General features: G+C 36.0%; 1 protein-coding gene across 1 annotated transcript in view; it reads left to right on the top strand.

Annotated features, from left to right (window-relative positions):
* UNC13C (unc-13 homolog C) overlaps positions 1-27,958 on the top strand; it is a 650,594-nt gene that overhangs the window by 509,390 nt on the left and 113,246 nt on the right. The window contains exons 22-25 of the mRNA XM_066342502.1: positions 434-511; positions 5,590-5,667; positions 16,869-16,957; positions 24,286-24,435. Of these exons, the coding sequence (XP_066198599.1) occupies positions 434-511; positions 5,590-5,667; positions 16,869-16,957; positions 24,286-24,435 (395 nt within the window). The remainder of the gene's footprint in view (positions 1-433; positions 512-5,589; positions 5,668-16,868; positions 16,958-24,285; positions 24,436-27,958) is intronic.

Raw genomic sequence — 27,958 nt, 5'->3', positions numbered from 1 at the left:
AGTAACCATAAATGATGATTCAAAGCATAATGTCATTTATTCAGAAAAAAAGAGAAGGCATTAAGGGTCATTATTTAGTAAGTATTCATACGTAAAAGAGGTCACCACAAAAATAACTGGTATATTTCCAGAGTATTTACTACAGTTAGAAATAAAATTTTTTGTGATGAAGCATACTATATTAAAATGAGATAAATTTATATGGAATATCTTTCAAATGTACTCAGAAATATGACAAATTTTAATCTAAACATAATATTTTAATTGAGTTCCTTTTTTTGGCAAGAGTGTAGGTTTAAACACTGCTTACAAAAAGTTGAAAAAGACATGTGAAAAGTTTGCCTGATTAGTATTAACCTCTACAGTATATATATAAAACTATGTACTAACCTGGATACATTTGACAATTGTTTTTGTTTTTGTTTTTCTCTAGACTATCAATAAAGTACTACTTCAGTATGCCGCAATTATATCAAGTGATTTTAGTTCCTACTGTGATAAGGAAAATGTGGTAAGTAAAAATGTCTCTACTTTCAAGTAGACCTCAGTTGAGATCCACCTCTCCCAACTAATAAGCAAGAAAAATGGATTTCTTTCTTTTGTGCAGACAGGATGATAATGAAGAGATATCTCAAGAAGTAGTTTGAAAACTTCTCTAGTAGTCTTACAATACAGAATTCAGAAGAAGTTTGAGAGTATCTCAATTCCAGACCTCTTGTGATTCATGATGATAAGGAACAAGACAAGACCCACATTACTGTAAAACATTGAAGCCGAGAACTAGGGAGTTAAAAGGTTGTCTAGTATGGGCCCTGGCCAGTTGGCTCAGTGGTAGAGCGTCAGCCCAGCGTGTGAATGTCCCAGGTTCGAATCCCAGTCAGGGCACACAGGAGAAGCACCCGTCTGCTTCACCACCCCTCCTCCTCTCATTTTCTCTCTTTCTCTTCTCCTTCCCTCCTGCAACCATGACTTGATTAGAGCAAGTTGGCCCCAAGCTCTTAGGATGGCTCCATGGCCTCCACCTCAGGTGCTAAAAAATGGCTCTGGTTGCAATGCAGCAAGGGCCCCAAATGGTCAGAGCATCGTCTCCTAGTGGGCTTGCCGGGTGGATCCTGCTCAGAGCACATGTGGGAGTCTGTCTCTGCCTCCCTTTCTTTCACTAAAAAGAAAAAAAATGTTCAGTGTTGCCACTAACTAGTTTAGTTTATTTTAGTTGGATTAATTGGGCTGACACTGGTTAACATAATTATACAGGTTTCAGATGCCCAATTCTACAAGTTGTAGATACTATAATAACTAGTTTAGTTTTGTACCAATACTAAAATGAGTATAATTTATTCTTTCAGTTTTCAAATAAATTGAGAAAGATAGTTAATGTAAGGAATGATGCTGATTTCCACTTAGTTATTAACTTAGCTTTTATTTTTTGAATATTTATTTTTTAAAAATTTTTATTGATTGATTTTAGAAAGAAAGAGGAAGGAGGAAGGGGAAGGAAAGAGAAAGACACCAATTTGTTGCTTCACTTATTTATGCATTCATTGGTTGACTCTTATATGTGCTATGACCAGGGATTGAAACTGCAACCTTGGCATATTGGGATATCACTCTAACCAACTGAGCTACCTACCAGAGCTAGCTTTTCATTTTTTGGATAATGCAAATGTTTATAAAAACAGAAACAATATTGCAAGCAAGGTAAACTAAAGTTATTTAGATTATAATGTGGTTTTTTTTATGGTGGAAGATGAAGTCTTTCTTATTGACCATATATATGTAATATTAGGAAAAATATGTTGGTAACATTATAAGAATAAAACACCCAGCACTGAAAAAAAGGTATTTAAAAAATCAATAGAATTGTTTTAAAGAGGAAAATTATCTCGTTCCCTTAAAAATCAGTCTAAGGGAGAATTACCAGGCAAGTCTAAAAGAAAATTCTAAATAAAGCATCTACTTTTCTCCCTAAAAAATCAATGACCTCTTCCTGACAGCTCATTAAAGTAAGTCAGTTCTAATTGTTTTTGACGGCCCCAGAAGATTTTTCTTTCATTTCCATTAATATGCTTCCCAGAAATTTTATTAAAGCTCAGATATCTCAGAAGATTATCTCTGTCATTGATGATAAGTATCCTAATAGGCAAGAAAGAGTATTTATTTATTAAGAATATATTTTTAATTAAGGGATAATACATTTGAAAAGTAATCTACTAAAAATCAAAACAGCACCAAATAATTTCAGAATAATTCTGATTTTATTAGGATAGCCAAAATGAAGATTTTGAAAGATGTCTATGAATTACCAAAGCTAATTCCTGTCATTCAGAAAGAAAAATTTCCTTTTAAAGGCACCTGCAGACTTTCATTTCATTTGTGAATGTTTCCAAGTATATTTTATTTTTTTAATATTTGAGAAAAAGAATAAGTTAATATTTATTGTATTATTTATTATTTTTCTGTATATTTCATAACATTCAAAATCAAATTTTTATAAAGAAAAATCAACCTTGTAAATATTACAGCACAAGAACTTAATGTTTTCTTTTTCTCAATGCTTTTCCCCCTAATTACTGATATCTTGAGCAATCTGAGAGTCTCAATCAAATGCCAAGTATTATTTTAGCTTTTCTATCAAAGAATATTAATTAGATGTTTTGTTTATGCTTTTAGCTGAGACAAACTGAAAAAGTACTTTGGTACATTTGTGTAAAAAAAAAAAGAATTAATGGCAACAGGTATATAAAATGTCTGTGACAGAATAATTTTTTCTCTACTGGGCCATTTTACATTGAAAATGTATCAGAAGTTTTTTTAATTCCTTTTCTCCCATTCCAAAATATTGCAGAGCAACATTATCTAAATTGAATTACTTAATTTTGAATATTTTTAGAAATCATTTTAAACTCAGAAACATACTTGGGTCACATAGAAATGGCTATAGTCTAAACAGAAATAAGTTTCATCGTCATTGTATTTTAGGTTCCTAACTTTCTTTCAGATTTAGATTAAAGGCAATGCATTATGATATCTTTATGGGAAAAGCCACAATATGCAAATGAAAAGATTACAACTTGATTTTAAATGTGGGTTATTTTATCTTACTAAACTCATCAACAAACGATGCTTCCAAATGAGGTTTATTGTTCCCTTTACTGTGAGAGGTATCTTTTGGGGTTTGTTTGCTTGTGTGTTTTCTATTTATTATGGAGGTGTTTTTAAGTAAAAGCTGTTTTATGATTAGGTTTAAGCTAGATTTGCATAATTCAATTCTCAGTAGTAATTTAATGAACTAATTCAATAACATTGAGATTGGAACATTTCAAGGTCAGGGAAAGCTGAATCTCCCTCTAGATAACTGCCTCTTCTTTTTCTGTGTCAACTCCTCTGGGGTCAATAGCAATCCACGTCAAGTGAGCCCAAGTGTCTATGTTCATTTTGTTTCTCAGTAGCTGTTTTCCATCAGAAATTATCATATTAAAAAGGCTTAGAGTTTAAATTTTTATATCTAAAACTGGCACTAGAGGACTGTTATATGTGTCAAAAAAAGATAAGCTTGAATGTTAACATCAAATAATCATAGAAGAGCCTACCCAGCTCACTTGGACCCATGAGACAAAAGGGGGATAAAGCTGTTCACCCGTGTAGTCTCATACTTCTCATTAAGGTCCTACTTTAGTCTTCGTTTTCTCCCTGGTGGGAATGCTTAAATTCAAGCCATATCTTCCTCGGCTATGAAAATAAAAGCCCCTGTACCCATATTCCCTAGTGGAAAACAATTTATTGGTTCCATTTTTTAACTTTGGGTCATATATGCTATAGAAAGAATGAAGCCTAAATCAAGTGGCCTTCAATCATGGCAGGAGATCAGAATCATTTGTGGTGCGTGTGGTTCTGCTCACTAAACAGCATACGTATACGAAAGATAAATAGATATCTGTGTTTTAAAAATCAAATGTTTATGTGATTGAATCAAGGGAACAAAAAGTTTAAAATTGTTTTTATAAATCGAAGCTAGGATGTGGTCACTTTAAGAGTAAAGTAGGAAGTTTTCAAAGGTCAATAAAGCCATTAAAGCAACAATACAATCTTTCCACTTATGAGAGCTAACACCTCTTTGAGGTTGTAAGCCCTTTGCATGCCTCTCTCTGATTCATTATTGACTATTTCCACAAACCTTGGAAGGTTTATCTATTTTTCTTTCTTTCTTATTTTTTCTTTCCTTTGATGTACTAGATCTTTGGGACCAGTATGCAGCAAATACACTCTATAACTATTCAGAATTATCTCTTCCAATTATAATTTTTTTTTTCATTTTTCTGAAGCTGGAAATGGAGAGGCAGTCAGACAGACTCCCACATGCGCCCGACCGGGATCCACCCGGCATGCCCACCAGGGGGCGATGCTCTGCCCATCCGGAGCATTGCTCTGTTGCATCCAGAGCCATTCTAGCGCCTGAGGCAGAGGCCACAGAGCCATCCTCAGTGCCCGGGCAAACTGCTCCAATGGAGCCTTGGCTGCAGGAGGGGAAGAGAAAGACAGAGAGGAAGGAGAGGGGGAGGGGTGGAGAAGCAGATGGGCGCCTCTCCTGTGTGCCCTGGCCGGAATCGAACCCGGGACTCCTGAGCACCAGGCTGACGCTCTACCGCTGAGCCAACCCGACCAGGGCTCTTTCAATTATAAATTAATTCTAATATTCAAAGGTCACATCCAGTCCTGTCACAACACTTTGCATCTTTACGTTTTTGTTACATTTCTGCCTTCTCAGAAACAAGTCAAGAAACATGTAGCAAGCAAGTGGAAGGCTCTGTGCAATACTCTGTGAGAAAAAAGGCAGAGAAGGCAAAGCAGCACACACAGTGCATTTAAGGTCAGCTCATGAGAGAGTGGAAAGCACTCAAATATAAATTAAAATAAAAGTAATGTCAAGTAAGTGGCCAAAGGGTGCAGTCTAGGGAAGAGAAGGCTGTAACCTGAATGATAGATTTTATTCACTTAGGCAAAGGGACTAAGTGAAGAGGCCACATGCTAAGTGAAGTCACAGCATCTGGAAAGTGCAGGTGTTTGGGGGGAAATAAATTGCAGAGTTGGAGATAATCACAATGCAACAGATAGAGATGAGAAGGAAACATATTTTGGAACCACATAATGAAGGGCCTTTAATACCAATGTAACCTAAGAGAGTCCTTTATCTTTTTAAAAAATATTTCAGATAGTGTATTGGCTTTTTATAAAATTAAAATATTTTAAACTAATCTGTTGTTCTCAAAATAAATCTTTAAACAGAATTAGGTTAATTTCTAAGTATAAATGCCATGATATTAAGAGTAAAAAAAACTTTGGTAGTAGATTGTCAATGCTTTATTGTCTGAGTATATTACTAAATCTCATTCTGTAAAGCAGTCATTACATTTTTCCTCTTCCATTTAACTGTTAAAAAGCATACTCTTAAATTAGAAAATTAGTCTATTTTCCAAATACAATAAGACTTCATTGATAGTTGTATAAGCTCATATTTAATATAAACTCATTCAATAATTTAGTGTGTAAAGGATTCTCACACTACTTGTCTTTTATTTGCTTTATTCAAAGCCCTGTATACTGATGAACAATATTCAACAGTTGCGGGTTCAGTTGGAAAAAATGTTTGAATCCATGGGAGGAAAAGAGGTAGGTATGTTCTTATGCCTGCATTTGCCAAATATAGATCATTAGCAGCATATCTTTTTGCTATTTGAATGTTCATAATCAATTTTTACATGATTTAACTAAAGAGTGGAAATGATAATAATCTAAAACCCCATTAGTAACTGAGGTGATTATTGTGCACTCAACAGAATACTTTAGTAAATATCTTAGCAGTGTAAATGGGAGGAGGAAGATGGTCAACAACTTTTGTAATATATATATATATATAGTCATATATATACACACAATTAAATATATATGCTAATGATCTGTAAAGTGCCAGCCACAGAGTGCAGATTTTTTGCCATATGGTGCAATGTCCACTTGCTATCAATGTTCATTCTGAAATGTGTTTTGTGGCGTTGGTAGTTTTGATATATTGCTGGCTTCTTGTTTACATCTAAAAGTCTCTGTCCAAAATGTGTCGTGTGCTGTGTCTGTAATGTGTCATGTTTTTGTCCAACATCTCTGACTTGCAATTCCATGAGCAGAAGAAGGAAGGAGAAAGATTCTTTTATGAGGTTTGTGATAATAAGCACCTTATCCTTTACCTGGCTGATCCATCTCCACACCCAAACCTAAAGACCATTGCACTTCCTACTTACTCTCATTTGCTTATTTGGATCAGGTGGACAGTGCACCTGCCTCCTCCTGCTGCCACAGTCTTTCCTTTCACAAACCAACGGGAGCATCTGGGGAATGAGGACTGGAGACAGTGCCAGGGCGACAGTCATGCAGGGGGCAGTCCCCCTTTATGATCCCTTCTGTTAAAAATTCCCAAGGTTGGCTAATTAGAATCTGGGGATATTTCTGGATAAGATTTTACTTACACTGATTCTTGTGGTGGTAAGTGTATAAGATATACATAAAACTAGGTTGAATTTCAAAGCAAATAACTCTTTTATTTTTAAATTTAGAAGGCCCAGAATGCTTCTTTTAAGATTGGGCCTCTTTGCATGGAAGTTGACTCCACAGAGACATTTCTACATTTCTCTCCCCCAATGACTTTTGTCCTCCACAAGCCTGTCTTTTGAGAAATGAACTTGCTATTTAGCATCCTACAGAGGAGAAGCATTCGGTACATGTGCAAAGGTGCTGCACTTCCATAACAAATGTTCATGCGCTGTGCTTCCTGCCACAGCAGACTCAGCCTAATCTGTATAATGTAAAGCTCCGTTCCCTGAAGCGTGGTACTGGTTTTGCATGGTTTGAGAGCACCAATCTCGTCGTCAGAATTCTTGTGCTGTATTAGGGAGTACCAGCAATTGGAGATCATAAGCGGAGAGTCTTTCTGTAATTTTAGTTACATTTTGTGTTCAGACTTTAAGTCCACTGACTGTTTTGAAAAGTAGTGAAGAAATTACTAATTTCCTATGAGAAATTCTGTGTCCTTTTAGTGAATGTTAAAGACTGCAGATCATTTATGGATGAGGTTATATTTAAAATGCCGTGTTTCTAGAAATTTCTCCTAATTCTGCTACTATTTTATTACCCTTTGTGGTTAAACTCTAATGTGAGTGATATATTGTCAAGCTGCATATTACTCAAACAAATCATACCTGTACTATATATATAAAAAAAAAAAAAAACAACAACCAAAAACCTGTGTGGGCCAAACCACTAACCAGAAAAGTTGTGGGGTGGCTTGTTCACCTATCGAAAATAGATTCTTTATTTCACATAATATCTCCAGCTTGACTCTGCAGGTTTCACATTATAAATTTAGTTGCAAATTTATGGCAATATCGCAGGGCTCTTCTTAAAATGGAAATAATGAAGATAACTATGCTGAACTTGGTGCTTTCTCCCTTCATAACGCTGGCAATATTAATTGCTAAATTCCTCATACATAACTTAAAGAAAAAATTTAATTAAATAAATGAATGCCTAGCTTCTAATGATATAATCTGTCAGAGGGAAAGAATGGACCCTAGCTCCTTTCTTTCCAACATTTAAATATTTTTCATCCCTTCTCTCCTTTATGCTCTTCTATGTTCTCCTGTCTCCCTTTCTATGCAAGGTTTTTTTTCCTCTCATTCTTTTCCATTTTTGTCTCTTGTAATCTGCTGCTAAGAAAAAGCTTTAGGCAGACCTAGTCAGTGTTGCACGAGGTTTGATAAAATGTCAGGAGGAAGCAAGACCTGAACCCAAGTCTGAGTGTAATGTGCAGCCCCCCAGACAGAAATAGGCTTTATTATTAATACGGAATTACGTTAGAAGTGCTTGTTGCTACACCTAGCTTCTTCTAAGCACCAGAATCTTGAATAGGCAGAGCCTTTTCAACACAATCATCTACAAATGGCAGGATCTAAATTTGTTGACTTGGGGCTTTTATAAAGATGAAAAGGATTTTTTGAAAATGACAGAATTTCACCCTTTGATATGAAAAGTATATGTGGTATTAATATAGGCTTATTAAAGCTTTTAAAGGTCATACAGTGTGTACTAGTGCCAATTCCCAGTTTTTTCTCATGCTGGAACTGGTTGCAAAGCTTTGATTGGTATTGCAAAGGGAAATTTTCCAATCTAGAACTTACACTTCTTTTAGGAGTTTCTTATTTTTGTCCCCTACCGCTTGTGCTAGGATGTGCACTTCTTGTCACAGGAATCTAATTAGCAAATGATTGCTTGTGTACTTGCTCAAAATAGTGTTTAATGCTGTGTTACTTTGTTGGCTTCTAAGAACAACGTTGCTTGCCTCTGAGACTGGAAGAGCGGAGTTGGCAGGCCTGGCCGCATGATGCTGCAGCTCTCAGCGCTCCAACCGATGGCGGTTGGGGCAGCTGCTTGCTCTTTGCAGGAGTATTCTCTTTTCCCTCTGCAAACAGGAAGACTGTTCAAAAACCTTTCTTTTTTTGGGGGGGTGGGCAGAAAAAGTTACTCTTTGTATGGAGTCTAAGAGGAAAACATTGCCTAAGACAACAACAATATTGTGTTGATGCTTTTGACAATGGCTCCTGAAGTGTCACATGAGCAGTCACAGTTAACAGCTGCATGCACCGTATCCCTGTAAGCCATGTGACACATTCTTTTCCAATGCCCTATTTAGTAAAAAAAAAAGTTAAAAGGAAAGAGCAAACCACTAAATTTCTTCTCCTATAAAGTGACTTTCCAACACGCTTCCCTGCATAAAAACTAAGAGCAGGTTTTGGCATAACAACTCTCTGATTACTCTAGAGACTCTTTTTTTAAAGTCACACAAACCCTGAATCAAAAATAACCTTTACGAATGGGGCCGAGTCTTTTTTTCAAAAAAAATCTGAGGTGATGTTTTTATGTAAATACAGTTTTGGGAATCACTATATTAACAGATAAAATCACCAACCCATGATATGGACTGACTTGAATAGAGTTACATTATTTATACCACAATCCCCAAGCTGTATTACCTGTCCCTTCATCACACAAAAACAATAAAATGATTATCAGAATGCCCAGTAATAATTTTTATTCATTGGTGAATGATAGTGTTATCCTATAAAAGCTCAACTAGCTCTAAAGTAAAACATATATATTTTGGTTTATATTATTTAGATGGCTTCATTACATCATGAGTGTATATTCAGTACATATCAATTGCAAAAAATTACCAAGTCTGTATCCTTTTTTTTTTCATAATTGTTACAGCCTATGGAAAGGACTTAATTGTACAAATTAGATGCAGATCAAGAAAATACAAGTACATTAAAAAAATTATATAATCCAAAATTTAATTTTAGGAAGTCATAATAGATTTGTTATGAAACTCTCCAGAACCTGTAATATACTAATTGATTTATAAGAATTTTACTTGTTTTACGTAAGCAGATGATGTATTACTCCTTCACAATATTGTCCTGGTTTACTCTTCCTGAATGGTAGAATCCATAATTATCCTTAGGCCAGCCACCCTATTAGCAGCAATTCAAATTCTAGAATGCAGCCACTATTAAGACATTTAAGGGATATGGGGGGTGGGGTTGTGTGTAAGCTAAATCCTCTCATTCTGCGACCGCAGAATAATAACATTATTTTTATTGATATGTCTCCAAAAAATGATTGAATCTTTTGACTCATCTCATCATGGTAATCTTTTCTGAACAGGGCCAAGGAATCTGGAACATAACCATATGTTTATATTTTAATGAACAACTTCATTATTTCTCTTTGTTTCAGAAATGTGTATCTACATTATTTGTCATTTTTAATGATGAATTTGATGTGTTAATAAAAACTACATCTGAGTGCCTAAAAGCATATGCATGTAGCTGATTGAAATTCATTGTAAAATCTTGTAACCACTTGGACTCAGTCTTCAGCCAAGCAATCCCTGACCAGAGAAGACAAAATTAACCTCTGTCGTATTTCACTTAGCATTATCCTCTCAACTTTATCCTTACCAGGCAATAGGGGATTGAAGATCACTGCTTTAATGGAAATAATCCTCCATGCCAGTAGTTCTTGAACTTTATCTTACGTGAGAAGTATCTGAAGAGCTTATTAAAACACACATTGCTGAATTCCATCCCCAGAGTATCTGATTCAGTAGGTCGGGTGCCTGATGATTTGCATCTGTAACAAATTCCCAGTGATGTTGATGCTACTAGCCAGTGGCCCACATTTTGAGAGTTACTGCTCTTTGCTTTTAAAACAGCAACCAGGAAATGGCTCAGAACACCTCACTGTCTTATCCTGACTTGCTTCATATGTTTTGAATCTTGAGAACACATGGGATCCAGTTGTTTGAGAGGACCTTGAGACAGCATGCAATAGTTCAGGCAAATATTTGAATTAAAGAATATAATATTCTCAAAATATAGATGGCCAATTGCAGTCATAAACAAATAACATTTACCATTTGGGATTTATGCTTACATTTTCTATTTAATCTTATTAAAGAGGTGGTATAAGTATAAAGAGGCTAAGCTCTATTTTCAGGTTTCTGATCTAACATGTTCTCCTTAATGCAAATAGAGATGTAATTCATTAGTTGATACATTAATGAGAATCGATCTGCAGTTTTTCTCTTTTATAGCAATTACAAAATAAAATTAATAAAGTATGTCTTAGATGTCACTAGGTAATAAAATAGACAACTTTAAGTAGTTGTATTATGTCTTCCTTTTAGTTCTAAATTGTCTCCTAAAGTAATTTGCCAAGTTCTTTCTACTTAATTGAAGGGCCTATTGTTACCTATTTATATTTATCTAATGGGAAGGGGACAGGAGTTAAGATAAGAAATAAAAAGATTTAAAAACAAATGCATTAGGTCTTAAGGAGCTTACAGAGAGTAAGATCTTGCAAAAACATCAATTAGAGCAGCTATCCCTTTTAGCACCCATTTAGAGCTATTTAAAAGCAGCAACCTTCCTGACCAGGTGATGGTGCAGAGGATAGAGCTTCAGACTGGGATGCGGAGGACCAGGTTCAAACACCAGAGGTCACCAGCTTGACTGCGGGCTCATCTGCTTTGAGTAAGGCATCACTCTGTCTGCTGTAGCTCTCTGGTCAAGGTACATATGAGAAAGCAATCAATGAACAACTGAGGTGCTGCCACGAAGAATTGATGTTTCTCATCTCTCTCCCTGTCTGCTGTCTGTCCCTATCTGTCCCTCTCTCTGTCTCTATCACACACACACACACACACACACACACACACACACACACACACACACACAAAATAATAATAATAATAATAGTAATAATAATAATGATAATAATAATAATAAAATCAAAAACCTTGTTCTACCTGGATATCATTAAGCATTTCTTCCTTCTTGGGGCTGATTTTCTTATGAAAAACAGAAGACAGAATTTATTACTTTATTCAACACACATTTATTTGCTGAGCACCGATTATGAACTGTAGGTTTTATTAGGCAAGAGAGATACAATAATTTCTAAGAAGTAGACCCACCCTCAAAGAACTCCAAGTTTACTAATGGGAGTCAGAACAATCAAAGAAGTAAGATTTGTGGAGGGAGGATCAACAACACTTTCTAAACTTGAAAATATATTTTAAATGAAAGTTGTACTCATTATATTTTATTCTGCAACAATTCAAAGAATAACGTATACCCTGAGTCTTTTATTATGTAAACAAAGCTCAAAGGTGACATATCATTTGGCTGAATGATGAGTTTTTTTTAGATTCATGGCAGCAGATAACAAGGAGAACTAAATGTTTGAAGTGCTGGCCTTTTATTTTAGCAGTATGCGGGTATTGCCTGGTTTCTTTCTCCTACCTATCTCTTCAATTAGTTAACAAACTGGATTTAATATCTCAAGGCATTTGGTTGATTTGAAGCACAATGACAGCTGGATATATACATACCCTCTTTAACTAGGGTGAGAGACAGCTAATGATGGTTTTCAGCTTTCTGAAACCAAGAAGTTAGAAGCTTGAATTTATAGAATTGATACCTCTACTGTAACAGTTCATTCAAATCTGAATAGCATAAGAAAAATGCCACAGTCTCTCTCTAATCATGATCTTGTAAATTCTATGGGAGAGTCTCTCTTCAAATGCATTATAAAAAGAACCAAATAAAGGGGCAATTTTGGTAGAGCTGGGCCATGTCCATTTGCAGTAGAGAGGAACATGTATTCTTTTATTTCTGACAACTGACCCCACAATTCATGCTGAACACTGTAGATCTACAAAGTAATTCAGGGCATTTCAAAGAAAAAAACCTTCTTGCTGGATTCACTAGGGAATTTTACTGATTTCTCATCATACATTTTAAGTTAAGCCAGGCGTTTTAGTATGAGTAAATTTTTGGTCGAATAGAAGGTCTGGAGAGAAGTGATCTTTTCAAAATCAAAGAAATAGCAAGAGCTCAGACATATTTATATGAAATTGCTTGAAGTAATCCCCCAATTTAAAGCCACTGGGAAGGTCATCAGGTGCCATGATCATATTTGGGCTTTATTAAAAACAACTCTACGAATAGTTAGGAGGATGAAATAGAAGAGGGAAAACAGGAACAGAAACACAACTTGGAGTTGATTGCAATATAATCTGAATGAGAAAAATTCTGCATCAGAAAACAAAGAAGATATGACTAATAGAGGGGACACTTCAGAGATCCCTAGTTGTATTGGGTATCTCAGTGAACATGAGGAAAAGAGAAAGAGGAGCCAATGATGACTTTCACAATTCTGCCTTAAACAATTGTGTGTTATCAATCAAATCAGAGACAATAAGAGAAATAAGTTAAAGATGGGCAAGTAATAAGATGGTTCTTTGTTAGATTGAACTTGTGGTCATCAAAGTGGAAAAAGCTAATAGATACAAGGGAAATTAGACATGATGTACCAGGTATCCTATTAAAGCTGTAGATTATAAATTTGGAGGTCATTAGCATAGAGGTGACATTTGATACCATAGGCAAAAGGAGGATTGCTCAAGAAGAGAAAATATAGGAGAGGGGGACTGTTAAGGGAAGATGGAAGGGCATTAAGAATAAATAGAAGAAGTCAATAAAAGAGATAAATCAAAGGCAGAAAAATAGAAGTGGTAGAAGAAGACAATCTCTAGAGAAGCAAGAAAACAAGAGTCTGAGAAGCAGAGTAAACAACAGGATGAATGCAGGCTGGGTAGAATAAACAAAATAAATCATTGGATTCAGTATTTAAGAGATCATTGGTGACCTGTGTGTGAACATTTCAGTTGGTAGTGTCTAGAGCAGAGCCACACTACAGACCATTAATGAATATATAAGAGATAAGGTTGTGGAGGCAACAAGTTTTACACTTACACTGAGTAATTTGAAGAGTAGAAAAGACATTAGCAAGATGTCAATAAGAAAGTAGTTTCAAATTAGTTGGGTTTTTCCTTTTATTACTTTTTTTAGTTTTTATTTTAACATAAATGTTATCCTATTTATAAAATAGGGTAATAAAAATAATGTTGAAGGGATGGAAAATAGGGATATTTGATTAAACAAATCTAGAAGAAAACAAGGCTCAAGTTGAGCAACTATTTTTGTTGGAAAGGATACTTACTCTCCTAGAAACAGTATGCCATTAGCATTTATTAAATGATTTTTTTTCTGCAAAAATCTTGAGAGTGTGAAGCCTTCCGGACTAATGATCCAATTTTGGACCCTGAGAAGATGAGGGCCATCATCCTCCCTTATCTCCATTTTTTTGGATAAACAAATAATGAAACCCTGACAATGATGAGTTGATACTGGGAAAGACAGCCTAGTAGCCTGTAGAAAAGGAAAAGAAAATGAAATAGCAATGAGCACTGTGGAAAAGGAGTAAAGTTTACATTAAAGATCCTTAACTTCTTCCATATAGCCTTTAGTTTTTCAAGATTTTGTACTGAGTTATTAAAAGAGTTTAAATGCGCCTGACCTGTGGTGGCGCAGTGGATAGAGCATCGACCTGGAAACACTGAGGTCGCTGGTTCGAAACCCTGGGCTTGCCTGGTCAAGGCACATACGGGAGTTGATGCTTCCTGCTCCTTGCCCCTTCTCTCTCTCTCTCTCTCTCTCTCTCTCTTTCTCTTTCTCTTTGTCTCTAAAATGAATAAATAAATAAAAATAATTTTTTTAAAAAAGAGTTTAAATGCCACTTTCCAATCAACTAGTTAAGAATCTAGCAAGACCTACATGGTTGGTTAAACAATTGCTGTTGTAAGCGGCTGAAATAACATATACATCCTTTAGGGAAATATTTTGTGCTGGAAAAAAAACATGCAGTGTGAGTATGGTAACCATATTTTTGGGATCAAACAAATCTCAGGACATAACCTGACATGGTCTTTCAGAGAGACAAATATTTGAAATCAGGACTAAGTTGTAACTCCAGAATATAGGGATGTCAAAGAATGAAAGATTTCAAATGCCAAAGTTTTCTACTAATAGACATTATAAAGTATCATTTCAAGGAGAGGGAGCATTCTGGATATCAAGATTTTCTTTGCAGGAATCTATGCATACTTCCTTCTGTCCTTACCTCCTTCCTCAAATATTTGGTAAATGCTTAGGCATGTAGGGCACTGACAAAAACACCTAGAGAGAAGATGAAATAAAAGACAGTGTTTCACCATGGCCGATAAAGATTTATGTGAGAACAATTAGAGGAGAGTGTTGTGTAGACAACAATAGTAGAAAGCATAGGTACTGCAGAAGCTAAAGCTACTCACTTCCTGGAGCGAGCAACATTTGGAGGAAAATTTGCAAAAGGAAGTGGTAAGTGAATTGGCTTTTAAAGGAAAAGTAGAAGAACCTTAAGAACAAACAACTTAAAATATATCTTGCCTGCCAGCTACATCTTCCAGACAAGTGATTTATATTACCAAGACTGGATGGTATAAAATATGTGTATAACAAAAAACATTCAGCTTGCATGGTTTCAGGATTAGGTCAAATGATCCACATATATTTTTTTTTGGTTTTGTTTGTTTTGGTTGAATGTTGAGGAGTTATAGTTTATCAGGTTAATTGTGCTAAGATGTATATTAGTGTAAGGTCTTTTTAAATAGGCAGTTAACTGTCTTTCTGAATCACTGCCTTGCAGTTGTAGCTCAATAGAACTTTCTTTCAGAAGGTATGAGATCAAGAATATTTTAATTTTTCAACTCCCAGAAAAGTCTATATCTCTTATGTTGGCTTGTATGTCTGTAGCTCTAAGCCTATCTGATGAAAAAGACTGAAAAACAGAGTCTGGAAGGATCATATTGGCTGTAATACAGAGGCAGAAATTAACCAATCCTTAAATTACCTGGATTTGAGTCAAAATTGGCAGCAAGGATTACTTTGATATAACCAGTAAAGCACCAGATGTCAAATACAATTTTTTATTTCTATTCCAATGTTTTCAGTCATATCAACACAACCTAAAGCCACCCAGGAGCTAAGGTAAATAAATAATATTTCTCACTAACAGTTATTTAGCACTAGAAAATGCTCTTGGAGAATTACAGGATCAGTGCATTCTACTTTTGGTTCCTGGGCGGGTTTCCAGGGGTTTAAACTGATGTTGGATTCCACTTATATTTGATGTCCTTAGGTTTATTGCTGTTAAGCCCCCCTTTCATTTGTTTTATTCCCAAAAGTGGGCTTTATCTTATTCTTTTTTTTTCTCAAATATAGACTAGCCTCTGTAGATATCAATAGTAGGAAACAATTTCTAAAGACTCAAGGGAAGATTGACATATATCAGTGAATCATCGAGATTTTCATCTATATGAACTTCTATCACCTTGATACAATATATTCATTAAAGTCATTCTAATTACAACTCATTTGCAAAAGCATAATTAACAAACAGGATAAAATTTTCTAAATGCTAGTAAAGTTTGTGTTGATCTTTAATAGTAATTATAAAAATAGTCTGTCAGATTGATTGATGTTTGTTTATTTATAGTGTAACATTTTGTAATATTAACATTATTTTAAGAAGTTAGATCGAATAAAAAGTTGGCTTTTAAAGTTTACACTGTCAGAATAAGCATAAGAAAGCTATTTTTATTTAATTATTTTTCTTTTGCCTACAAATTAGCTGAATAGCTTAGCTCCAAGGTATAACTATTTAAATATTAGAAGAGAAACTTTAAAAAAATAGGTGTAAAACTTTGAATCTTGAACTCTGAGTTGCAAATTGATACCTAAAAGGAGAAGTCACGCCTCTCACTTTCAGAGAAACATTGGAGAGTCTGGATAACTTGTTTATCCTATTATATATACTTAATTCCATACTTGGAAAAATATGAAAACACCTTTAAGTGTGGCACAATGCAGTCTCAAAATTAATTTCTTACCGATTTAAAAAAAATTTAATGGGAATATTTATTTACAGAACTATTAAAGATGAAAATGTATTTTAAAGCAACACATATATTTAAGTTATGTGTTGTTAGTTTTTCTAAGTTATGAAGTTACCATGCCTTTGAAGGTCATGTTGTTATGCCTGGCATCCCATTGCTGTAACCAACAAAGGCTTTGCTATCTAGCTCTTTTTTTTTTGTATGCATGCTATGCATTTTGATCAATGTTTCATATATAAAAACTTTTCTGATTTGTTTAGAGTTTCCTAAATTTTGCATTTGATTTCAAAAATAAAAAAGGAAAGAAAAAAAGTGTACATGTGTTCTATTATTTAACATTATCTTATAACAAGCAAAATACTTGTAAGAGAAAAACATGTTATCTCAGAACTCCTAAGTGATATTGTTTATGGTCTCTCTGCAGCTCGATCCTGAAGCTAGTACTATTCTCAAAGAACTTCAAGCTAAACTCAGTGGGGTTCTAGATGATCTCAGCATTACTTATGGTGAAAGGTAAGTGGCCTAATTAGTTATTATCCAAGGCTTTTAGGTTTCAATTAATAGTAAGTATGCTTTTATGTATACTTTCAATGATGTTTCTCTCCTCTGACTGGCTAAATCCATTTAACCTAAGCATCATCTGCTCTGGAAAGTTTCCCTGACCCTGCAATCTTAGAGTGCTATCTCGCTATATGCTCCACAGATGTCCATGTATCCTTCAGTCAGTTGGCACTTACAACACTATGCTTTCAGTTACAGTTTAATTGCTTGATTCCCTCACTTTCCTATATGCTTCATAAGGGCAAATGAGATTTGGCAAAAACCAAATCTCATTCCTGTTTGCAATTCTAGTTTTTAGAGCTTACCAATCGGCTGCTGAAATAATAGAGGATGGGAGGGAGGAAGGAAGAAAACCTTTATGTATGTAAGAAATATGAGTCGCATTCATGCCATACATATCAATGTGGTTGCGCTACCAAATAACTGAACTTCAGACCCAAAGCTGAATTAAGTTAGGATTCTAGGTTTCAGGGCTTAGAAATCCTTTTCTTTTAAAGTGAGAGATAGAGAGTCAGACAGACAGACAGACAAGAGGAAAGATGAGAAACATCAACTCATAGTTGCAGCACCTTTGTTGTTCATTGATTGCTTCTCATACGTGCCTTGACCAGGAGACTCCAGCCAAGTGAGCTACCCCTTGCTCAAGCCATTGACGTTGGGCTCAAGCCAGTGACCTTAGGCTTCAAGCCAGCAACCTTAGGGCTAAACCAGTGACCATGGAGTCATGTCTATGATCCCATGCTCAAGCTGGCAACCTCACACTCAAGTTGGTAAGCTCATGCTCAAGCCACCTCAGGGTTTCAAACCAGGGTCCTTGGCATCCCAGGCCAAGGCTCTATCCACTGCGCCACCACCTGGTCAGGCCACAGCTTAGAAATCTTAATAAAACTACTCCTTGGGAAATTACACATACATATTTTCTCTATTTCAAAAAAAAGTAAATTTGCTTATCCATGGTGTTGTTCTAAAGAGGAAGAAGTTCATCTTGTATCAAATTCATTTTGCTCCTCTAGGAAAAATGCCATCATTCTATCCTCAAATGTTAAAAATAGATAGGAAAGCAACCATATATTTGAAGAGGTCTGTTAATGTCATAAAACATTTGGTTTAAATATTAGCTCAATAAATGTTGACTTAATATTTTAAACTATGCATTCAGTTATCAAATGAAACTAAAAATTACTTTTATGACAAGGGGTTTTCGAACTCGACTCATCACTTATGTGTTTTGGAAAGATACATTTTATATATATATATATATTTTTCTGAAGCTGGAAATGGGGAGAGACAGTCAGACAGACTCCCGCATGCACCCAACCGGGATCCACCAGGGGCGACGCTCTGCCCACCAGGGGGCGACACTCTGCCCCTCCGGGGGCGTCGCCCTGTTGCGACCAGAGCCACTCTAGCGCCTGGGGCAGAGGCCAAGGAGCCATCCCCAGCACCCGGGCCATCTTTGCTCCAATGGAGCCTTGGCTGTGGGTGAGGAAGAGAGAGACAGAAAGGAAGGAGAGGGGGAGGGGTGGAGAAGCAGATGGGCGCTTCTCCTGTGTGCCCTGGCCGGGAATTGAACCCGGGACTTCTGCACGCCAGGCCGACGCTCTACCACTGAGCCAACCGGCCAGGGCCGAAAGATACATTTTAATAAACATTTATGGATTAGTTGTGTCCCTTTTAAATCAGAGACTAAAATGTAGAAGACACTGAAAGCATAATATTTTCACTCAAATATCAAGATAACACAAAGTAAAGAAAAATCCCATACTGTGTTCACAGTCCCTGTAGAACCCATCTGCATAGTTCAGGTGCTGAGTGGGATGCAGCTTTGCTGTGCTGAGCTTAGGGTAGTTACTCTGCCTTCTGTTTTATGTTATTAGCTGATGGGGACTATCCTGCTTCCCTGGCCTAAATGTTAATAAGGAAACGAAGGTTTTGTTTACCTGGAGTTAGAGGGACAGACATTGTCCCAGACATTTAGGGGCTCATTGCCTCTTACTTGGGGTGACACCTAGTGATGCTGCCTTCAGTCAGCTATTTTAGGCTTATCTGTCTTTATTCCAGTTGTGAATTAATATGTGTTAGCAGAAAGACAGTTGCCTTCAGCTAGGAAGACAAAAATAGAGATTATTTAGCAACGCTAAAGGGAGAAAAAAGTAGTCAGGAATAGCTAGGGGTATTTGGAACTTTATCTGAAACAAGATGACTAAACAGAATAGAAACTAGAATATAAATAAAAAAACTATATTTAAATTACTTTCTATCAAGTCATATTTATGAACCAGTACTTTTTGTTCTGTTTTGGGCTGTTTAATTTTGTTTGGTGGGTAGGGCAGGAGTATTCAGATTACAAAGGCTAAAATCTGAATTATTATGTGAAAGAATTGGAACAGACTTCAGTTATGAAATAAGGAGTAGTGTCCTTAGGAGGGTATTTGAAGTACTTCAGTCATATAAAGCCAGCTGTAATAACCTACATATTGAAATTCTTGGTTACCCAGTATCTACATATTTCTTCATTATTTTTTTTAAGTGAAAGGAGGGGAGATAGACAGATTCCCTCATGCGCCCTGACCAGGACCCACCTGCAACCACCATCTGGGGCCAACACTTGAGTCAACCGAGCTATCCTCAGAGCCTGGGGCCAATGCTCAAACCAATCAAGCCACTAGCTGCAAGAGGGGAAAAGAGAGAGAAGGGGGAGAGGGAAGGGAAGAGAAGCAAATGTTCATTACTCATGTGTATCCTGACAGGGGATCAAACCTGGGATGTCTATATGCCAGGCTGACACTCTATCCACTGTGCCATTCGGCCAAGGCCTATTTCTTCATTGTTCTTTAAAGATAGAAAGACTCTAATACTTTGCTTAATTAGGGCTAGACTTCTGGGAACAAACAACCCACATGTCATGCTTTCCTTATAAAAAGAATAATCCTTATATTCTTGTTGCTATGGTTTTATTTCCCACACTACTAACCAGGTCTACATCACGCACAGAGGGTAGGTGGTAAGCGCATAATGATCAGTGAGATCATACTGTGAAGTTAAACTGGATAGTTTAAGTCTAAAGCTTAGTGTCTAAATTAGTGGTCTAGAGCTTCAAAATTAAGTACATAATTAATTGTCCAAGCCCTAAATCATCTGATGTTATTAAAACCCACAATTAAGTAATTTTATATGTGCCTAGTAGGATGATTTTGCAATAAAGCCAAAACACACATCTGAAGCTTGGGTTCCTGGGTTCCTGACATGGTAACAGAGCACCTATCCACCTGGAAACTGAGACTCAGTAATACCACTTCAGTGCTATCTTAAAGATGTTCTTAAATGTAAAGCCAGTAGCCACAGCCACCATCACTGCGGCCTGGCCAGTGCAGGTTCGCATTGGATTCGGACAGTCGGTAAAGAAACAACGGAGCCAAGAACTGGTGGGCCATTAGCTTTATTCCTAGCTTGCACCTGGTGAGCAAGTAAAAACACACACTGGGCTCCAAAACCCACTCATTCAGTGCTCACAAAGCTACTGAGTATCCTAGTTTCCTAGAATCTATGGTTTCTAGCTCACCAGCCTTATTCATCTCTGTTTCCATCTCCTTCTCCCTGCACAAACTCTGCACAAACTGGCTTCTGCTTTATCATTCCACCATCTTGGCTGCTTCTTCTGGCCTCCTCCATGTGGCCTTTCTCTGCTCTCCTTTTTCTGTTCTCTCCTCTAATGCTAATCTTAGGAACCCAGAGAGCAAGCTCCCAGTTTGCCCCACTTTATAGGGTAGAAATCAAAACCTTTAATCCAATATACAAACAAGGAAGTCTCTGATACAAAGTCACTATATGAGGCGTAATGGGATTCCTCATGTGAGTGCACCACCCCACATCATATAATCAGTCAAGGGTGTGGGGAAAAGCTTAGTCTTAAAACTAAGCCTTAGGCAAAAGGACCTGCCTGCTAACAGCCTGTGCCCCACACCCAATGCAAACTATAAGCGAGCAAACATATATATCATATTTACAAACTTATTTGACCAACATTAAAATTTTCATAACTTGTACCACTTAGGTTTTTGCTTGCACATATATTTTGCAGATTGGTGTTTTTGTTGTTGTTTTGAGGAGGATTTACTACATTTCTTTTAATGATCTATTTGGTACCAGCAGCTGGCTGGATTAATTAGACAAAGAGTTCAGAAACATTTTATAGGAATTCTTCCAAAAAGTGAGTATTTGGTTACTTGGGTGCTCACAAATCTTTTATTATTAACTGGCAATAATTCAAGCAGATTAATAAAGACCTTTTCAACCAAATAAATGGATACAAAAAATATTTAGTTGAATTTATCAGAAACTGAGAGAAACAAAAGATTTTTAGATGAAATGCAGGTGTTAGTTCACCCTGATTTATTCCCAAAACCAGATGCCGTTATCTTCCATACATTGATTACCCTTCCCCCTTATGCCTAATCCCACACACAGAGCTTGTTTTAGGAATGTGAGAATTGTACCTTCTACTCAATCTATCCTCTACTGATTTGAGAATCAGTGCAAAAGAAAGTAGTTATTTCAAAGGTGATTACTACTACTATACTCAGCAGAATCACTTATGACTCAGTGGTAAATGAACAGTTCAAAATGCCCAGCATTATGTACCTTCTTCTTCTATTGCCCAAAATATCTACCTCCCATCTCTACCCTCACTAAATAAACACATCACCACCACCACCATCTCCTTTCTCACCTCTTTACCATCCTGTCCACCTCCACCACTACCACTGCCTGACAAAAGTCCAAAGGCAGGTCTAGCCAGATAAAAGCCAAATGGTCATGCATTTGGATTCCTTTGGACCTGAGCTGGAAAGAGGATGTTGAATTAGATAACCATGCAGGGAGCCTAGAAATAGAGCAAATCCATAGGGGCAGGCTGATATCAGAGGATCGAGGAACCAAATGCAAATGCCAAGTCTGGAGCGGCAAGAATGTTGTCAACAGGAAAGCAAGTCAAAGAGAAATCTGGAGCCAAAGACAAAAACAGGCCAACACGATGGTAGAAGTAAAATCATGCCTCGCTTATATGCTCAAAATTATGGTCCAATATTTATAAACCTGCTATAAAAGCTCCAGAAGCAAGAAAAACATCCAAGTTGAGATCATTTAAAATATATCAAAGATTTCCCATATTAGGTAGCAAAACCAAAAACTAGAAAAATGAAACATTTCACATCAGGCTAGCAAAAATATTTCCATACTATAAATTCTAAAATTAAATGTCTCATGTGTGCTATAAAAACAAGAAATTTTATCTGTTTTTTTCATTGAAGTATCTTCAGTGCCTAATAACTGAGACTGGCACATAGTAAGTATTTATGAAATATTTGTAGAATGCAGGCATGCATTAGTAAATAAATATTTATATTCTTTCAATTTAATTAATAATGGAAGCATTATATAGTGAAATTTCATAAGCTTCAATGCCAAATTTGAGCAACTGGTAGATTTGGATACTTCTCAAATAATATGAGCTCTATAATCTTTGTGTGTGGTGGGAGGAGAGAAATGGGCCTCACTTGACTGAAATACTAATATGAACTCTTTTCTTCTAATTAGTAAGAGAGATCAGTGGGTTTCCATGGCCAGATTATATTTGGCTTTAATTAAGTCCATAAAATACATTGTAGCCTTGTTCTAAGTCAGGGGTCGGGAACCTATGGCTCATGAACCAGATGTGGCTCTTTTGATGGCTGCATCTGGCTCACAGACAAATCTTTAATAAAAAAAAATAAAAATGTTAAAAATATAAAACATTCTCATGTATTACAATCCATTCATTTCCTACCGCTCGTGTTCATGGTTGCGGGTGGCTGGAGCCAATCACAGCTGTCCTCCAGGACAACACCAAATTTTTATTGGATAATGCTTAATGTACATGGGTCATTGTATTGCTCTCATGGAATTACATTTTAAAATATGTGGCGTTCATGGCTCTCTCAGCCACAAAGTTTCCCAACCCTTGTTCAAAGTGGATCTGGAAGCCATTGAAGATTTTTAGCAAGAGAGGAGCATGATCTGGATTCTATTTTAACGGGATATCTGTAAAGAGTCGAACAAAGGGACAATTTAGGAAATTATTACAAATGGTCAGATAAAAAGTAATAGTGGGTGGGTCTATGATAATTTTGTAGAAGTAGTACTAGATGCTCAGATATAGGATATTTTATGAAGATTTGCTAATGGATTGGATTGAATGTTGCATATAAGAGAAACTTAGACTTCTTAGTGAAAAGTTTTCATAGGCAGTTTAATAACATAGTCAGGAGTTCAGATTAAAACTTATGTTTGCTGATGTTTATTTACCAGTATACTGATGGCACAAAAGCCATGAGACCAGATGTGATTACCAAAGAAGTGATTGTTTTATGAAGAAATGGAGCAGTCCAAGGATTGAGTCTAGAGGAATACAATGTAGGATTAATTGAATTTCAGATAAAATGGATAAATTTTAGTATGAATATGTTCCAAATATTGCATGAGATATACTTATACTTAAAAATATTCACCATCTAGCCTGACCTGTGGTGGCGCAGTGGATAAAGCATTGGCCTGGAACACTGAGGTCGCCAGTTTGAAACCCTGGGCTTACCTGGTCAATGCACATATAGGAGTTGATGCTTCCTGCTTTTCCTCCTTTCTCTCTCTCTCTCTCTCTCTGTCTGTCTCTCTCTTTTCTAAAATGTATAAATAAAATCTTTAAAAAAATAAAATTATACTTGTATTAAAAAAGTAGATATTCACCATCTGAAATTCAAATTACCTGGGCATCCTGTGTGTTATTTGCTAAATCTGGCAACTTTACTCCAATGGTTAAAGGTCAGGTCATTGAGAAGGAGCAGCCAATGAGGTTAGAGGAAAGTCCAAAATGTGTGGAGTCCTGTAAGTCAAGTGAAAAAGGTGTACCCAGACACCAAGCGTCCTTTGAGAACAGTCATTTCCCCAAACAATTCTCAGAGAAACACTTCAGCTATTTCTCTGAGAGACAGGGACCAGATGAACCCCCACTCACATCCATACAAGGTGAAGAGTATTACTTTTCTCTGCTTTGCATATGCGAGTTTCAAGTAAGCATCTTTTGCATCAAAATTTTTTTCCAACTGAACAATTAAGTTTGAAAATGAACGAACAAGGAATTTCACACTATTCAAAACAGATCAAACTGCTGTGGGTTGAATTAGAAAAACATGAGCAAAGAAAGGCATACATGCTTTTATTCTAGTATTTTTATTCCTTATTTTTAGTTTCCAGTTTATCATTGAAGAGTGTATAAAACAGATGGGTTTTGAACTAAATCAAATGAGAACAAATGGGAATACTGCATCGAATAAGAACAGTGCAGCAATGGATGCAGAGATTGTGTTAAGACCTCTCATGGACTTCTTGGACAAAACGTAAGTTTTCTATCCAATTTTCTCTTTACTCATTGCCCTAAATTTGACTGATATGGGCTTAAGGGGGAAAATGTTTTTTTCTACATAAGAAAGCTTTAAAAAGTCTTCTACAAAATATATTAAATAGCAAAAACTCTTAGTCCATTAATAGATGGCAAAAAACAAACAAACAAAAAACCAGGAGTGACTTTATACAGGAAAGGAAGTAAATATTGGTAACTAAGGAGGTTGTTATTTTGAGGAGAAAGAGCTTTAGGGTTTCATGCTCCTCAGATAACATATTGTTTTCCAACCTGTTGGATATAAATAAAAGAGTGAGTTGAGTCCAGAATATCTGATTTTGTCTCAGAAACCTACTTAAGAAGAGAATGGCACAAATGTGATCAGAATTAATTCAGCTCGGAGGCAAGTAGATTGCTGCCCACCTGAACCTTCAATAACTATTTACTGAGTGCCTATCTGTACCAAACCCTATTCTAGGCATTAGATAATGAAAAAAATGAGAAGCAAAGTCCCTGACTCCATGGAGATTACAGGCTAGTTGTTGGGAGTGGGTGGGAATGGAAACCTCTATGACCAACAAAGACGGCGTGCTTCACCAAAAAGTTTTGTTTGTTCATTTGCTTGCTTTAAAAAAAGAATGTTTCTGGCCCTGGCCAGGTGGCTTGGGTGGTTAGAGCATTGTCCATATCTGCCAAGTTCGCAGTTTGATCCCTGGTCAAGGCACATACAAGAATAAATAAGTGGGACAACAAATCAATGTTTCTCTTTCTCGCTCTCCCTATCTCTCTCTCTAAAAAATTAATCTCTCATTCTATCTCTCTCCCTTTCTCTCTTTAAATAAGTAAACTAAAAATAAATGTTCCTGTTCAGTCCCTACTTTTAGAAGTTTTAATTTCATAAGTTTGGAGTAGAGTCAAGACTTCTGTTTTAACATGTGTCCAAAATTGGGAGCCACTGATCTAAGGCAACCCAAAACATAAATTCTTAAAAGAGTGATACTTAAAATTAGAACTGAAGGGAGAAGAGAAATGCAAAAAATAATTTTGAATGACTACCAAGGTATTGGTGCTATGCCTGGTAGTTTACATATGGTACATTGTTTAATATTGTTGTGGAAAATTAATATCATAGGTAGAAAGATAAATACTTCTCTTTAAAGACAAAGAAAAACCTCTTCTATAATTTACAACTTGTAATTCCATTTCCCTTTGCTTATTTTATTCATTTATTTTGCTCAAATGTAACTGCATATCTTATTTTTTATTTTTTAATTGAACCTACTGGGGTGACATTGGTTCACAAAGCCATACAGGTTCCAAGTATATAACTCAATAAAACATCATCTGCATAATGTGTCATAAACTAATCTTAGTATGTAAGTAAGACTAACATTCTAACACTTTAATTCCAATATTTGGTAGACAAATTAACTCTTCTTTCCTGTTCTCTATGAGGAAACAACTTAGCAGGACGTAGTCAGGAAAGTGGATGTAGAAAGAATTAGCAAACAGAAGAAAGGAAGGGAGGAAGGAAAGGGAAGAAGGAAAGAGAGACGGAGAGAAAGACTTCTTGTTTAATTTGATTCTTGATGTAAACTTTATTCTTATCACCTTATTTCTTATACAACCCCTTAAAATTTTTGTCTTATTTACGGCTCTTCTCTATGGACAAATCAAAATTGAATCACATGAGCACACTACCATTTGGTGATGGTGAATGGGAAGCAGACCAGAGCAATACTGATTTTCTTAAAACTCCTACCAGAATGTCTTTTGTTGTTAGAAATCTTAACAGCAGTGTGTGGATATGTCATCTATCATTAGCAAAACTATGTATATTTACATATACTGTAACCCAAAGTTGCAGAACATACAGAAAGTTTTAAGTTATTCTGATACTGTTAGCTATTAGCTAAGGGACCTTCGATCCATTTCACCATCTATAAATTGAGGCTACACATGAAGTGGGTAGACCCTTATTTTTAGTATATTTAAGGTTGTTATTTTACTCAGTTTTCATTTTCTACTTAAAATTATACTTTACTATATCATCATGCATATTATTTATTCTAATTCTTAGTAGAGACAGTGTATAAAAATAGAAAAACATTTATAAGCCTTAAAAATTTGTGAAAGATATTTAAAATTTTTGGAAAGAGTTATTATATGTCATGAAGAGTTGCAGAAATTCCCAGGGTTATTTTAGAATTCATTACCATAAAGCCAGTTGTCAGGGGAGATTTTTTTTTTAAACTAAAATATTAATTCTGTTTTCAAGATTAGCAAGAAAATAATAAGGAAAATATAGAAATAAACACAATAAAGTCTAAAGCAATAATCTTTCATTCAGACAATCAGAATAAATTGGATTTGGGTTGGGTTTGAACACAGGGCAATGAGGGATGCACACTTCCAGGGGAAGGGAGAAAGGCTGGTTAAGTTATAAAAACCTTATCAACTGTATGACAGGATCTCTCCACGTCCAGTTAGCATCCTGAGCATTTGAAACTTTTCTGGTTAACTGTTTCTGTGGTCAGCAAATCTCGATGGCTCAGGTTCCAAGTACATGATTTTTGGCTTGCATTATCTATTTGATTATCTCTGACTAAATTAAAGAAGCAGTTGCTAAATGTCCATTATTTCTTTTCCTGTTAGTTAAAATGAATATTAGTGGCTGAAAGTCTTCAAGGGAGCTTTGAGAAAGTTTCCTCAGAAACTGGTTATATTGTAAATGGGTAGGCTCTCCTTGTCTTTGTGCAACCTCTGTAAGTAAGACATCTTATTTGTTTATGTTCGTTTTCCCCACCATGGCCTCACCAGTCTATAAAATGAGCTGTAAGCTTCCAGCTGGTGGAAATCCACACAGAGCTGCAAACATGTCAATGATTTTATACCCATTCGTTCAGCTCTACTCTAAGCAGAATTAGTTGGCATGCCAAGAACATGAGCTTGCCCATAAAAACAAGATCAGTTCTTAAGCTCAGATCTTTTGAAAATGGAAATTACACATCTGCTGCAAAATGGGGAAATTTGTTGCATCTCACATCATCCTAGGAATTCTCCAAGGTAGAGAAATTCTGTTGCTCTGCCGTGACATTTCCCCGGGCTTCTGCCTTGTGTCCAGATAATGAATAGCCACTGGCAGACTAGAGATGTTACCCTTGAACAACGGTTTCTAAGCTAATTGGAATATTGGACTATAGCAGTCCATGGGTATGCCTCAGGGGCCCCAACCTCTGCACTTCATCCAGAGGAGGTTGTTTTCATATACTTTTATATATTAAGTATTCACATACTATAATGTTAGGAGAAATACTTCTACATGAAAATACATTTCGGAAATATTTCCCTTTGCCTCTCACATGTCACATGCCTTTAACTCTTAACTATTAACTTTATTATTTGAATGTTAATTATATGTTTAAATATTTAAGATAGTCAATTCTGTCTCTCTCAGAACCAGAACCCAGGTTATAATTTCTGAGTCCAAAAGTACAAAGAGTACTTAGCAGCACTACACA

The sequence above is a fragment of the Saccopteryx leptura genome, chromosome 6, assembly GCF_036850995.1.
Source record: "Saccopteryx leptura isolate mSacLep1 chromosome 6, mSacLep1_pri_phased_curated, whole genome shotgun sequence".
NCBI classification, from domain to species: Eukaryota; Metazoa; Chordata; class Mammalia; order Chiroptera; family Emballonuridae; genus Saccopteryx; species Saccopteryx leptura.
The sequence above is the reverse complement of the archived record's forward strand: the minus strand, read 5'-3'. Positions and strand labels throughout refer to the sequence as shown.